At 55.7% G+C, this 15511-nt stretch overlaps 1 protein-coding gene across 1 annotated transcript; it reads right to left on the bottom strand.

Annotated features, from left to right (window-relative positions):
* Positions 1–2106: 2106 nt before the first annotated feature.
* On the bottom strand, positions 2107–12700 carry LOC128076569 (maestro heat-like repeat-containing protein family member 2B). The gene is made up of 29 exons (XM_052674364.1): positions 12005–12700; positions 11704–11869; positions 11450–11548; positions 11177–11328; positions 10684–10827; positions 10052–10144; positions 9705–9774; positions 9476–9589; positions 9300–9373; positions 8848–8967; positions 8593–8700; positions 8244–8403; positions 8075–8115; positions 7757–7898; positions 7290–7342; positions 6853–6960; positions 6457–6576; positions 6163–6285; positions 5873–6028; positions 5529–5651; positions 5154–5233; positions 4614–4749; positions 4401–4493; positions 3919–4014; positions 3624–3747; positions 3312–3421; positions 2775–2927; positions 2387–2541; positions 2107–2284 (listed from the first exon to the last, which is right to left on the bottom strand). Exons 1-29 carry the CDS (start codon positions 12698–12700, stop codon positions 2233–2235), a joined length of 3861 nt encoding a protein of 1286 aa, XP_052530324.1. The 3' UTR covers positions 2107–2232.
* Between the last annotated feature and the right edge of the window lie 2811 nt (positions 12701–15511).

Raw genomic sequence — 15511 nt, 5'->3', positions numbered from 1 at the left:
TGAGTAGCTCCACAGACATGCTTTGTCATGGACCAGATCTAAATGCTCTCTCATGTGATTCCCAGGCAGAGCTTAGGAGTCACAATGCTGCAGGAGCCTCTTGCAGGAGGCAGTTTGCAGGCAGCAACCTCATTTTTCATAGCACAGAGGAGGCGGTACATTTATTTGCTGCTGTTTCTGTACACAGACAATAGCAAAGCTGGCAACTTGTTCAGGCACTTCAGATCTTCCAGAACTGATTTTCCGACTCTCCAGCTTTCTACTGGCTGCATAGGGAACGCTGGTGCTTAACTTGGATGCCCAAACTCTGTTGACACCTCTGGAGTGAAGTCACTGACTGTGACTTTGGTGACTGAAGCAGGTGCTCAGAACCTAGACTTTGATTGGAGGCCTATCATAATACAGCCTTAAACCTCTATGTTCTGACTCACTCATTTATTATTTCCTTGCCATGTGTGATAGATAAGTAGAGGACCTTTTTTGTGCTGCACCGGGAATTTGCTTCTCTCTTGAAAAACTGATATAATAACACAAAAAAGCAAAAGTTACAGATATGATAAAATTAAGACAAAATGATTAATAAATGATGATAAATAAAATGGTAAAATAATGATTAAAAGCTTTGAGAAATACATGCCACAAAATGCACGTGAACAATAAACTCCTAAACAACATAAACAACCAAAAACCCATTATCTCCTCAAGCACTAATATTGTCCTAAACAATTTAAAGTAGTAGTAACAACATACTCAAGAAAGGCAAAATCGCACTTAGGTGAATTAGGCACTCATATCACCTTCTTGCACAGGATGCAAGCATATAGCAGTCCCTGAAAAGCTCTGAAACAATTTTCTTGGAAACTGACAGAAAGTTAACGTGGCCCATGTGGAATCGCCCAACTGCATGTTGGCATCAAAAGAGCTTGGCCAGCACGTCGAGGGAGGTGATCCTCCTCCTCTGCTCTGCACTGGTGAGGCCACATTTACACTGCTGTGCCCAGTTCTGGGCACCTCAATTAAGTTAAGTTAAAAGACAGGGACCTCCTAGAAGGAGTCCAGCAGAGGACGACCACAAGGATGACTGGGGGGCCTCCCGTGTGAGGAAAGGCTGAGTAACCACGCTCCGTTCAGCCTGGGGAAAAGGACACTGAGAGGGGATCTGGTAAATATTTATCACTATTATACATAACTGTTATATACAACTATTTATAACTAAAGGAAGGTGGGAGGCAAATGGGTGAGGCCAGGCTCTTCTTGATGGTGTGCAGCAAGAGCACAAGGAGTAGTGGCCTAAACCTTGTACATAGGAAGATTTGTACTAACATGCAGAATAACTTCTTTATGGTAAGGGTGATGGAGCACTGGAACAGGTTCCTCTCCCCTCCCCTCCCCTCCCCTCCCCTCCCCTCCCCTCCCCTCCCGTCCCCTCCCCTCCCCTCCCCTCCCGTCCCCTCCCCTCCCCTCCCTTCCCCTCCCCTCCCCTCCTCTCCCCTCCTCTCGTCTTAGCTCTGGGGTTCCGGTTCCATGCTGACGCAGGGAATGACCTCAGCGGGTGATGGAGAGCCCCTGCCAGGGAGCAGCTGCTGGGCACCGTTGCCCGGCGTTGTCTTAGTGACTGGGGGCTCCACGCCGGGAGGCACTGAGGCCCCCATCTGCTGCCCGACAACCTCTCCACAGAGCTCTGCTGTCCACTGGGGGCACGTGTCAGAGATGTTAAGGAGACTCCACCGCATCTGATCAAAAATGAATACATTAATACTAGAAAATAAAACTTCTTTATGGTGAATGTAACAGAACAGCGGAACGGGCTGCCCAGAGAGGCTGTGGGGTCTCCCTCTCTGGAGACATTCAGAACCTGCCTGGACACATTCTTGTGTGACCTAATCTAGGTGTTCCCAGCAGGGGGATTAGATTAGATGAGCTTTTGAGGTTTCTTCCAATCCCTGACATTTGGTGACTGTGATTCTGTAACTGGTATGGAGAAGAGACAGCAGCTATTAAAATAAAGACTTGGTAAAAAAAAAAAACCTACTATTTATTTATGTATTTATGTATGTATGTATGTATTTATTTATTTATAATAAATAGTACAATTTTTAAGCTCATCTTCTCTTTTCTCGTTCTCTTCTCTTCTTTTCTCCTTTTCTCCTTTTAAATTTCCCTTTTCATTCCCTTTTTCCTTCCCTGCTCCTTTCCTCTCCTCCCTTCCTTTCTTATCCTTTCTTCTTTTTTCTATTGGCTCCATCGCTGAAGACAAAATTCTCTTATTCTCCTCCACGTCTCACTAGAAAAAGTAGAGTCGCAACTTGAGGCTATTCACAAAAAAGAAAAGCTGCCTCCTCCCTACATCCCTCTGCAGCAACAGCAAAGGCGGGAGTGCCAGTACCTGTCCGTTGGCCCAAGCGGCCGGGAGAAGTTGCTCATCACGGCCTCAGGGTGACGGCGGGTGAGGATGACCACCGCCTGGCACAGGAAGGGCAGGAACGTGCTCTGCTGCGCAAACGAGGTGATGCTGCGCAGGATGTAGAGGATCGGAGGCACCTGAGAGAAGAAGGGGAGAAAGAATGACTTGCTGCATCCTGCTCTCTGCAGGGCCCAACCATGGACATTCAGCGCATGAGCAGTGCCTGCTCCCTTGACGTGCTGCCAAGTCCTAAGCCTGAATTTCATGCCAGCTACCCTGGTCTCCGTGCCCTGAGCACAAGGGGCAAACGGCACAAGTCATAGTGCAACAGCCAGCAAAAGTCCAAGACACGTGGCAGAAAGTCTCTTACGTTCCAACTGATGTCCTTCCCGTGCATCTGCAGGAAGGTGGTCATCCACTTCCCACACGCACGCACACGCACTCCGTTGGCTTTCCGGATCGTCTCCTTGATGGCAGTCATGAAGTCAACGGTGCGTTCTAGGGGGAAGTTCCTGCACACGATCTGCAGAGAAATGAGAAGCGGGAGAGATCCCATCACTGCTCTGCTGCAGCTGTCTGTACCCTGCTGTTGATACGGAAGGTGGTTGAGCCTTCTCTCAGCTTCTGCACCCATGGTGTTTGCTTACATGCAAAGCCGACCTCCCAGCAGCCACAGTCACACATGCATGCAAGTGCACTCACACACACAAACGCACATCATGGAGTCAGAGCCTTGCACTGGGTGCCTGAAGGCCAGACGTAGCTCAGAGCCTCCTGCTACTTGCTGAGAAAACAGGGCTCAGGGTAACAGCTCATTTTGGAAACAGTGTGAGAGGCTGGGAGCTGCACAGGGTCGTGCAGAAGCCTACACACAGAGATCACACCACCCCTTCTTGGGTCCACTTACCATGGCCATTTTGGATGTGGTCTGGAGCTGAGAGGTGATGCTGCAGGCGTGCAGCCCTTCGCACAGGCTCTCGATGTCACCCGTCTCGATGTCTGTGTTGGTCGCTTTGGCTGGAAAGAGCACAGAGAGAAAAGGGAAGTCATGCTTCTGGAAATGAAACTGCTTTCCACGGGGGAAAGACAGAGGACAGGGTGGGGACAAGAAGAGAGCTGTGCACGGTGCCTCTCCCTCCTGTCAAGAGGGCCCAGCCCGTGGGGCTCTGGTAGTGCTACGGAGGAGGGCAGAGGGCTGGAGCACGCCTGCTCCACTCACCTTGGATTCGCAGAAGGGAGCTCAGACAGGTGACGGCCAGCTGGCGGGATGCGGGCATGGGGTCACAAGTCAGAGGCGCCAGCAATCCCACCAAGGAGCCAAAGTGCTCACAGGCATCTCCTCTCTGCAGGGGTGAGAGGCAGGAACAAAGCTGTAGACGGCCCCAGCTCTCCCCAGCTTCTCCCATCTGTGCCTTCCCACTGTGACACAGCATGCACAGCTGGGCAGAGCTCGCCTTCAAGCTCTGGGGCGCTGGGGAGGGAGCAGGGGGCATGCGGTGGGGCTCTTTACTCACTTGAAGCTCTTCACAAACAGCCAGCAGCTGGGAGCAGGTCTGCAGGGCCCTCTCGCGCTCCCACACGTTGCTCGATACCATGCATTTCTGCAGGACCTGGGGTAGAGCATCTGTCTCACTGAGGATGTCTTTTCTTTCCCTTCCTGCCACCCCTCTCCCTGTCCCTCCTTTCCCAGCACTTTCCCTTAGGGCCTGCCCTGTTGCTCCATGTGGCCTCCTGCCTCACTGAGCACCGGCACTGCCGCCCCGCTCTCTGCAGTCACTCCTGCCTCCTAACCCAGGAGCTTTTCCTCGGCTGTGGCCTCCAGGGGCTGGCTCCTGCTTTCCCCCTGCAGGGCCCATTTCTCTGCCCATTTCAGCTCGCAGTGAGCTGGCACGTCAGCAGGAGATTTCTCCCCCTCTGATCCTCCTCTCAGTCCCCAGATCTCTGCCCCCGCTATTGACAGGCACCATGCTTTCTCCCTTGCCCCACGAGTACTCACATGGACTATGTTCTGAAAGAAGCCGCCGCTGGGCTCTGTCTCCAGCAGGACCACCATGAGCCGGCCCAGAGCTTTCAGTGCTGTTTGCTGAAGCTGAAAGCAGAAGAGGGGAGTGACGTGTAGCATCACGGCTGCTGCCAGAGCAGAGGTTGTGTGTGCTGAGTTATGTAGGGTTCCGACCGAGAGGTGGCCGGGAAAGTTACGGCAGGTTACCTGCAGGTACTGTGCTGCTTGCTGTGACTTCCTGATCTTCAGCAGCATCTCTGCTGAAGGGTGTGTCACGATGTTCTTGCAGCACAGGACCAACATCTCACGCATGTCTTTGCTTTCGAAAGCGGGCTTCAGCTTGCTGAGAGGAGGAAAACAGGAAGAGAAATCAGAAAGGCTCTTTACCTCTCCAGAGTGGTTCAGACAACATCTGAGTTTCTCCTAATTGACAGCTACAAAGCCAATACCCCCACCCAGCTCATGTTGCTGAGCACTGCCTTCAGCTCCAGCAGCGCCCACCTCCTCCCCGGCAGCAGTGAACCACCTCCCGCTCTGGAGGGAAGGAGACCCCAGCTCTCCCTTCTCTTCCCTGCCAGGGGACAGGAGCACCAGGGCCTTTCTCCCTGCCCAGAACCTCAGCTTTGCTGGGCACAACAGCCCAGCCGTCTCTCCTGTAGATGTGGCTCCTCCCCCCCGACCCCTCCGGGCCCTCAGGAGCTACCCAAAATGGGGATCACCATCCTGACTTGCAACCTCAGCCCTTACCTCAGCTGCTCCAGGGCCAGAACCACCTTGAGAGGCACTGGGGAGACAGGCATGCCCGAGTAATACTTCTTCATCAGGTCCTGCAAGTCCCAGAGAGACAGAGTCAAAGTGGGCAAGGGGCACACATGAGCTGTTCCACCCGGCCCCAAGACAGGCACAGCTGCCACACACCAGCCCCATCACTTTCCCATGGAAGCGCTGCAGGATGCAGCAGCTGGTGCACCCAGCCCGCTGCCCAGCCGCTGCCTGCCAGCACCCAAGGTCCCCACCAGCTGGAGACGTGTGGCTGCTGGACACCTGCATGCCCCCAGGGAAGCGAGCCTTGTGGCGCAGCCCAGAGCTCCTCTGCAGACAGCCCTGTCTCCAGGCACTCACCATCAGGATCTCCAGCAGCTTGCTCTTCAAGGAGGGGTTAAAGCTTGCAGAACCACCCACAGCTTGGAAGGCAGAGCTGCAGTCGGTGATGCTCTGCACCAGTGCGAGGTTGTTCTGCAGGTCCTGAGGAGCAAGAGAGAAGAACATTCTTTGAACTGCGGGAAGGGACAAGGGCTGCAAGGGACACACGGGGAGACAACACTAAGGGAAGGGCTTGGATCTTTATCTGGGCACAAACAGTTCCCCGAGGGACCTTTGGAAAGGGAAGGCCCATCTTAGCATCCCCCCATGTGGAGAGGCTGCAGCTGGGCGCTCAGACACCCTGGCACGCTTTGAGCTCTCACCCGGCAGCTGCAGCTGTAGAGCATCAGGATGTTGCCCACGATGTCTCCCTCCAGGTGGGCGAGCAGCTGTTCCTTAGAGGCACGCAGTGCCACGCTGCCGTGGGCCAGCATGAGAGCGCTGCGTGTGGCATGAGCTCTCGTGCTGTCCAGCTCCATCTGTGTGGGAAGAAATGCCTTGAGACACTCGCTAACGGCCCCCAGTGCCCCGCCATGCACCTGGGCTCCCAAGGCAGGAGCTGCAGGGAAAACAAGGCCGAAGAATGCCAAGATGGAAACCCGTAACGCTTTACCTTCTTGCGCCTGGAAATCCTGGCATTGCGGCCTTTGCACAGCCTGGACGCAAACATGGTGAGCGTGGCCAGGACTGTGTGGAAGTTGTTCTCAGCAGCATGGCTGAGAAGAGAGACGATTCCCTGCACAAAAGAACAAGGGGCCGTTGGCACCGGCCTGAATCTACAGGTCCTCTGCTGAGCAAAATGGCAGCAGTGAGGACATAGAAAGGCCTGGAGCAGGGCCAGGAGAAACCCTCTGCCCCACGGCCAGAGCAGGGATGCTCGCAGGAGCTGGAGGAAAGGAGAGCTCACCTGGGCCTCACGTGGCTCCTCTGCATTTGCCTCCTCCAGGTGCTGCAGCAGCTTCTCCTGCACGTGGAGGACTCCCTTACAGGATCCCAGCACTGTGCCCAGAGCCTTGTACAGGAACGACTGCATGGGAAGGGAAGGAAGAAGCTGAGATGTGGCAGCAGCTTAACGTGCTGGGGGAGGGCCAGGTGGGAAGGAGCCAAGCTCCCTGGCGGTTGCTGAGAGCAGCTGCAGGGCCCAGCTTTAGCCATCCCCGGGCAGATTGCAGGAAAGGCCCTCTGGGAGGCATAGACTGGAGAAGCAGCATCAGCATCCCGCGTGGGCAGAGCACCAGCCGCAGCCCCAGCCCCAGCTGGACACCTGCAGCTGCACCGCTGGGTAGAGCCGGGGGGAACTCACCTTTTCTGCAGAGCTGCTGGCAGAGCTGCTCAGCCGCTGGCTCAGCTCACAGCTCAGGGCCTCGATCCATGCCTTCTCCTCTATGGTGTCCAGCGACGCCTTCAGGAACTGTTGGAGAACAGGAGAAGACAATGTTCCCTTGCCCTTTGCCTCTTCCCTCACTCCCAAGTTGCTGCAGCCCTCTGGGGAGAGGTGCCTGGAAGAACAGTGCCTCTCCCAGCTCCCCCAGCGTTCCCTCCATTCAAGCCGCCCGCCCTCTTCTCCTAAGACCCCCCTGGGCTTGGGACAGAGCAGAAGAGGCAGCGCCACAAAGGCGTGCGGCCGCTCCGCAGCAGCGCTTGAGAGGCTGCTCCTGCCCCACAGTGGCTCACGTGGGAGCGGGGCTACTTGGGGCAGGCAAGCACTTCTCTGCACCGCGCCTCCCGGCAATGCTGTACCTTTAGCAGACGGCGCTCAAACTCGGCAGTGTCCGGGAAGCTCTCATCTTTCCCTGCACAGCAATAGGAAGACAAAGACCCTTACTTGGGATCAAGGCACAGAAGAAGAGCTGCTGCAAACCTGGCTTGGCCTGGGCACTTGACACTGCCAAGCTGGGACCCGCACCCCCTCCACAGTGACCTGTCCCTCCCCACAAACACTGCCTCCACAGGAACACGGAACTAAGTGCTCCAAAGCTGCTGTCTGAGGGGACATGAAGGGCCCATCCCTGTCCTGGAACGGGCAGATCTCTGGTGGGATGGGTCCCTGGGCCTCAGGGCTGACTCCCAGGAATGGGAAGAGTAGCAGAGCAAGAACTGGGCTGTAGGCAGTGCTTCCCCTCTGCCATGCTACAGAGCTGCATTTTCACTCCCCCCCTTCCCTTCCCTTCCCTGCCTCTGCCTCTTCTTCCCCTCCAGTACTTTACCTTCAAGACACTGCAGCAGCAGGGGGATCTCAGTAGCCCACATGGCCCCCACAGCCCTGTGGAACCTGCCGTGGAGGTTTTTCATCAGCAGTAAGGCAGCAGCTTGGAGTCTGCTGCCTGCAACAGGGCTGCCTGCCACCACCTGAGTGAGAGCAAGAAAAAGCAGGGTCACTTCTGCAGCAAGAGCAACGGCTTCCCCCCAGGATGGAAGCAGCTCGGCTCTGCTCTGGCAGGCAAGGAGCAGCCAACAGCTTTGCCCATGGCCATGCTGTTTCCTCCTGGGTGCTCGTAGCACTGGCCTCTGGAGCATCTACTCACCAGCAGTCGTGCCAGCAGTGTCTGGGGCGTCAGCAGTGGGCCTGCAAAGAGAAAAGAAGTGCTGAGTAAGATTCCAAGACACTGCGTGCCCAGCCATGCACACCTCCGCTATCCCTTCTGGGTGCTACCACAGGTCAGCAGAGCTCACTGGGGGAGTTTTTGCTCCTACCCTGAAACATGGAGCTGACGAAATGGGGATCCAGGTGTTCTATCGGCCGTCCTGTCAGCTCCTCTCTCTCAGCCAGGGCACAGACACAGCGGGAGACTGGGATCAGCATGCCTGTGTACTGCGCTGGCACCACAAACAACAGCAGCCGCGGCCACAGGAGCTGTAGGGAACGAGGCAGTGGAGCAGGTCAGCATTCCTGCCTCTGCTCAGAGATGAAGAGGACTCTGTGAATTTCCCCGAGTCCTGTGTGCTTCAGAGCACATTGGAGGAGAGATCTGGGGTCTTGGAATGGGACGAGGAACACGGGGAGCAAGGGCAGGGAGCAGCAGCAGGGCAGAGCGTGACTTACTTTGGACATCCCTCTCACAGAGACGTCCAGTGATCCCAGGATGTCCATGCACAGCTCCTGGAGAGCTCCTTCTTCCTGGGCTTCCCGGGCAGAAAGGTCTCCGGCTGCCTGCACGACAGTGGTGTTGAAACACTGGTTATGCTCAGCTCTTAGGAGCCTCTCAGGAGGCTCAGGTGCGGCCCCAGCGGTGCTTCTGTATAGCAGCCTCTGAGCAGCACGGGTCTTCCAAAGGAAGATGCTGCCCACTGCCCTTACCCTTCTTCCCGTGGCGCGGCTGAACTCCCTGAAGATGTGCCCCACCACATCCCAGGCTGAGCAGCTCCGAGTGTTCGAACTGAGCAGATCCTTGATGAAATACAGAATAGCCGTCCTCACCTGCAAGGGGTCAATTATGGGTGTGATTTTCCTGGTCAGAAGGCAAAGGGAAGCCACCTGCTCATCGGGGCAGCCCTTTGGGCATGAGCAGAGGCAGCAAGAGCAGTGGAGAGGCTTTAGCTACTGAGGTGAGGGCCAGGCCTTAGCACCAGGCTGTGCGCTTTCCATGCACAGCACAGGGACCTGCCCGCTCCACTCTGCCTGCTCTCCCCACAGGAGCCATCATGACCGTGTGGCCAATGCCCCAGCACTTCTCTAGTCACCCCAGCCGTGCCCGTGCTGGCAGCAGCATCACCACCCCGACAGCGCTTTCCCTTCCCAAACCAGCTCACCCGGATGCTGGGGTCGCTGCACAGACGCTGCACAGCCTCGACGACCTGGGGCAGCATCTCCGTCATCATGGGCTCTGCAAGAGATGCACAGAAGCATGAGCGGAGCCGCAGCGCAGATGGCAGAAGGGAGCCCTGGCAGTGCCAAGGCGTGGTACTGACCAACCCGTGGTACTGACCATCAGAGCGAGCCAGAGCACCCAGCAGACCCAGGGCTGCCACGCATCCAGGCTCCCAGTCATCGCCCAGCTGCGACTGCAGAAACAGGATGGTTTCCTCTGGGCAGATCCGGGCTGCAGGGAGGAAATCCCACGCTATGTTAGCAAGAACCTCACGCCCATGCCTGAGGTTTGTGAGAGAGGTTTTGGCCAGGGCAGCGCCAAGCATGGCCAAGGCTCCTCTCCTTACCCTGCAGCATGATGCAGTGGGTCAGCTGTGCACGATCAGCCTCGCTGTGCTGCTTGCTGTCGTCATAGAGCTGTGGGAACAAGGTCCATTTGATACAATCACATCAACACTGAGGACGGAAAAGACACTGTGCTGCCCGCTCTCGTCTCCCTGGGCACTCTCGGGAAGAGGACAGGCAGACAAAACCCAGCCCGCCCCACGGCATCCCCGGGAGTACATGCACGGCTCTGGAACAGCCTTGAGCATGCAGGAGCTAAGGCTGAGCCGCCTTCTTCAGGGGTCAGAGCTTTGCAGTCAACTTAGCCACAAGGGAAACTGCTGTGGGTGCAAGGATAGGCTCCCCTTACCTGGTAAAACACGGCACTGGTGACGTCCAGAAACTTGTCCCCTGCGATTACAGACTGAATGCCCCCTAAGGCCTCCAGGAAGATAGTCAGGCTCTGCAAGAGAGCAGGGGAGGAAGAAAGGGATGAAGCCACATCTAGCCACTCGGGAGTGGAGAAACTGTTTCCCAATTGTTTCTCTGCAGGGAGAAGCTCCTGCACAGGCGTTCTTGTTTATCCCCCACCTCCCAGCGGCACCAAGAGAGTCTCTCTGCTCGCAATCGAGCCGTGTTTGAGCATCATTTGCAGGCATTTCCCACCCAGCAGCCCACTTCTCCCCCATCAGATGCAACTGGCTGTGGTCCCCCCAATTGTTAGCATAGAGCTCCTCGGGCACTCAGAGCCCCACCACCCAGGTGGTGGTGATGAAGTCTCCCATCCCCAGGAGATGAGCCCCAGTGATTCTTGGTTCCCTCCTGGCTCCAGTCTGGGTTGTTCCTTCTCTGACTGAAGAGCTCAGGAAGCCTCAGACCTCCCTTGAACACCCATTCCTTCTTTCTCCAAGGGCTCCCCACCTCCTCCCTGCATCCCCCTGACCCCTCGTGGCATTTGCACGGGCCCCACGTCCACCCTGAGCCCTGCGCAATGTCTCTCACCTTGGCCACCCTGCAGGTGTCTTGGATCTCCTGACACGGGTGAACGAGCCAGAGGAGCTGCTCCCAGACCTGCTCTTGGTGCTGCTCCTCTTGCAGGAGAACCTCCAACATGGCAGCCACAGCCCCAAGGACGGCCTGTTTGTCCTGGAGAGGATGGCAGAGGCCCAGCATCAAAGACTGAAGGTCTGCCCTTGCTACACAGAGGGCTTTCCCTTCCCCTTCCCCTTCCCCTTCCCCACACCCCCACGCCCAACAGGAGATGGGCTCGCTCTGGAGGGCAGGCAGCTTTTTCCCATACCCTCATCCCCAGCTCTTCCTGCCACAGTGCTGTGACATGCAGCTGCTCCCTGGCACAGAGCCACTTCAGGGCCCTTTGCAGAGCCAGCCCACTCCCTCTCATCACCCCTCAGCTCTCAGCCCACTGGGCACAGACAGAGCTGCCGACATGGGTGCCCCTGCTGCCATCCTGGGCTGGGGATGCAGCAGTGCTCACCTGTTCCTCCTGGCAGTCTTGCCAGTTCCACACCACAGAGAAGAGCAGCTCGTGAAGGTTTTCATAGGTCTGCTCTTTCTCCATGGCAGTCCAGGGGCATTGCATTCCTGAGGACAAGTAATTCTTGACTCCATCCAGCCACTGTTTCAAAACTGAAAAAACAAAATAATTTAAAAAAAAATTAATAACTATTTTTTAGTTTTTTTTAAGAGAGTGAGAGAAAACGGAGTCTGTGAGAGTCTGCAGCAGGGCTGCTCTGGGGCCGGCACTCACCAGCACAAGCGATGCGCAGGATCTGGCCACTCTTCACCTGGCCCACCACACTGCGCAGGCCTGCCAGCATCAGCCACACAAAGGGGATGCACTGTGGAGCTGCAGAGAGGAAGGAGAGGGCCACAGTCAGAGTCCTGGCAGCGAGGGAGGAGGGGCTGCAGCCCTGCAGCCCCCAGCTCAATGCAGATCACACTCAGAGGACAGCGACCCCCTTCCCGGTTGTTTTAGATGTCAGGAGGTTGAGGGTACTCTACCATAGGTGCTGAAGAGTTTGCTCAGGGTGATGAGCACCGACTCCTTGCACATGTCCCCCGCGGCCTTCAGGTGGCTCTGGAGCTCAGCCATCACCAAGGTGAAGTGCGTCCGAGCCAGAGCCACCAGGACATTGCTGGCAGCTGTCTTGACATTGCTGGTCACGCCCTGGAAGAGAGTCACTGGTGACACGCGGCCCAGGAGACTGCCTGAGGCCCTTGGAAGAGCAAAGCCACCACCATCCGCCAGCAGAACACCAGCGTGGGCAGGCGGTTCCCTTTGCCCTTGGCAGTGAGCCCTCACCTGGGCTGCCGTCAGGTCCCGGGACACCTCTGCCAGCAGCCGGTTCACCACTCCGCACGGCGGGCGGCTGCTGTCTTGGCACAGGGCGCTCTCCAGCTCACAGTACGCCTGCGCTCGGTCACCCTGGGGACAAGGATCAGTCACGCTCGCTTTGCCTGCTGCCACCCATCGCTCGGTGGATGTGCTGCCGGGCCTGGCACCCACGGCACCGTGGCCCTGGGCCAGGAGGGAAGGGTTGGTGGCTGGATGTGCCCAACTCACCTCCCGATCTTGCAGGCGCCGAAGCAGTAAGGTCGCGGCGCAGGTAGGGACAGGGCTCGACACCCTGCTTCTCTCTCTGCGACGCGTACGCCTGGGCACGCAGCCCACACAAGCAAAGAGACCTGGAAGGAAAGAGCAGAGCAGCTGCTGCAGGTGTTGCTTGGAGCCAGGGCCGAGCACCCGGCCAGCTGTGGGGGGAAAACGCTCCTCCAGCTCCACAGCGCGAGGCTGCGTGTGGTTGGCGGGGGCAGGGGAGGGAGCTTTCCCCTTGCTGGGGTGCTGGGGAAACCACGGTGAGCAGCTGCACTCGGCAGAGCAAGGACAGCGCTGCTGGCACGTCCTAAACAGACACTGGAGGCACACGTGTGCCCGGGCAGCGTCGTGGTGTCCAGAGAGGTGGAGGGACTCACCTCGAAGGGCTCTCAGCCTCTCCATGATAGCAGGATGCCTCCAGGTAGACGCAAAGCTCTCTCTGGTTCCACTTCCTGCGGGTCCCACAAGCGGACTGAGCCACCGCTCCCACCGCTCCACAAGGGTGGATGAGGCGGCCACTGTGACACCACACTGCAGTGTCACCTCACAGAGAATGAATGACACGCCCCGGGCTGGGGAGCAGGCAGGTCCCCAGGGCAACCCTGCAGGCCCTCAAACACAGCACGTTTGTGTGATGCAATCGGCTCTGGGGTTCCGGTTCCATGCTGACGCAGGGAATGACCTCAGCGGGTGATGGAGAGCCCCTGCCAGGGAGCAGCTGCTGGGCACCGTTGCCCGGCGTTGTCTTAGTGACTGGGGGCTCCACGCCGGGAGGCACTGAGGCCCCCATCTGCTGCCCGACAACCTCTCCACAGAGCTCTGCTGTCCACTAGGGACACGTGTCAGAGATGTTAAGGAGACTCCACTGCATCTGATCAAAAATGAATACATTAATACTAGAAAATAAAACTTCTTTATGGTGAATGTAACAGAACAGCGGAACGGGCTGCCCAGAGAGGTTGTGGGGTCTCCTTCTCTGGAGACATTCAGAACCTTGATCTTGGACACGCATTTGAGAGAACATGTGTGTGGGCATGAGATGGAATGCAACTGAGCAATTGGGGGCAAAGTGTTCTGGGAGCAATTTGCTGGATTGATTACCAGAGTGTTAAACCAGATTTGATGGAAGAAGAGCATGGAGTTCCTTGTGAAATTAGGAAAAAAGATTGGCTAAAAGTTATATGCCTTCATGAGGTGCTGAATTGGCAGCTACAGATCTGACCTTTCTAAGTCAGGTTTTCGCTCCTGATAACAGATGCATTCCTACAGACCTAGAGAGTTAGTGTGGACAGCGAGTCTCCTGTTTCTCCAAATAACACTGTTAGCTATCCCATCTCTGGAATGCAAGGCAGCAGGCTGGGCAGTAAACCACAAATTAACAAACAAACAGTGGATTGGTGGATGGAGTTGATGCTGATAAGAGGACTGGCCAGAGCCAGGCAAGCATCCTCCAACTCCACCCAGGCCAAAGAGTACACAGCCACAGGAAGACAATGGCCTTCATTAGAAAGACCACCAGATGACCAGGGAGAAATGCCACGCATTGGTAGAAGAACTGAGATTCGAGGCAGGGAAAAATGTCAATCATTCTGAGGACTCACTGTAATAAAACAATCTTTTCTTGGACATCCAATGCATATGTGAGCAGCTTGCTCTTTAAGCATGTGCCTTTCTTGACCTCTGGTAAGCAGGATAGGAGGGAATACCCCCCTTCATCCAGCACAGATGTGCAGCGCTGAGTGAACATGCCTGCTTTATGACTGCCCTGTGGTGATAGACTTTGATTCCGCGTGTCACTTATGAAGGAGAAGGGACTGGGAATGATGTCTTCTTAAACTGTGGGGAGAAACTTCCAGTTGTCCAGCAAGATCTTTTGAGGACTCCTCAGGGAAGACAACATTGCCAAGAGCCTGGCTTAAACCTTCCTGCATCCCTCTAGAGATTCCTGCACCCTCTGCTTCCCTACAGTGCCTGTATATCAATGCACGCTGCGTGGGGAATAAACAGGCAGAACTAGAGATCTGTGCGTGCTTACAGGGGGGTGATGTCATTGCAATCACACATGAGACATGGTGGGACCAGAGTCTGTTCATCCTGGGGAAAGGAGGGCTGAGGGGGGATCACATAAATGTTTGTGAATATTTTGGGAGTCCTGGTAGATGAGAAGCTGGACATGAGCCAGCAGCGTGCACTTGTGACCAGAAAGGCCAACTACACCCTGGGCTGCATTAAAAAAGGGGAGGCCAGCAAGGAAAGAGGCATGGTAGTCCTCCTCTACTCAGCGCTTTTGAGGCCCCATCTGCAGTTCTGCATCCAGGCCTGGGGCCCCCAGCACAAGAAAGGTGCTCTTGTATTGGGTCCAGAGGAAGGCCACTAAAATGATCAGAAGGCTGGTGCACATCTACGGTGGAGTAAGGTTGAGGGAACTGGACTTGTTTAGCTTGGAGAAGAAAAGGCTCTGGGAGACCTTATTGTGGTCTTTAAATACTTGAAGGGAGCACATAAACAGAAGGGGAACAGCTGTTTATGAGGGTGGATAGTGATAGGACAAGGGAGAATGGTTTTAAACTGATAGGGGAGGTTCAGGTTAGATATTAGGAGGAAGTTTTCCACTCAGAGGGTGGTGATGCACTGGAACAGGTTGCCCAATGAGGTTGTGGATGCCCCATCCCTGGAGGCATTCAAGGCCAGGCTGGATGTGGCTCTGGGCAGCCTGGTCTGGTGGTTGGCAACCCTGCTGTGGTTGAAGGGTTGAAACTGGATGATTTTTGAGGTCCTTTGCAACCCAGGCCACTCTATGACTCTATGTTACTAAAAAGGTGATGCTTTTAAATTTGCAGGAGGAAAATGCAGATTCCTGGGGACTCCCTTCCCTCTGAAGGGCTTTGAAGAGGAACACTTGAACACTTACACTGATGCTACAGCCACCGCACTAAAGCCAGGATTGATACCCTCAGCTGCTGTGCAGCAGCTGCACTGAAAAGCAGACTTTAGCTCCTCAGTGCATTAGCATTTTTGTTTGCTGTTTTTGGGCTGTGCTCAGGCAATCTATGGGTGCAGTGACTTATTTGCATGGGACAGGAGGAGAAATAAACCTCTACCCTGAGAATTTATAAGATTTTGGTTTTTCTCTCAAACCTGCTCAGTGCTTAACACATGCAAGTCTTCATTTGTCAGTGTCTCTTGAATAATCATCCTTTGAAGCCACTTTAT

This window comes from Tympanuchus pallidicinctus, unplaced genomic scaffold (genome assembly GCF_026119805.1).
Source record: "Tympanuchus pallidicinctus isolate F22 unplaced genomic scaffold, pur_lepc_1.0 scaffold14, whole genome shotgun sequence".
NCBI classification, from domain to species: domain Eukaryota; kingdom Metazoa; phylum Chordata; class Aves; order Galliformes; family Phasianidae; genus Tympanuchus; species Tympanuchus pallidicinctus.
The sequence above is the reverse complement of the archived record's forward strand: the minus strand, read 5'-3'. Positions and strand labels throughout refer to the sequence as shown.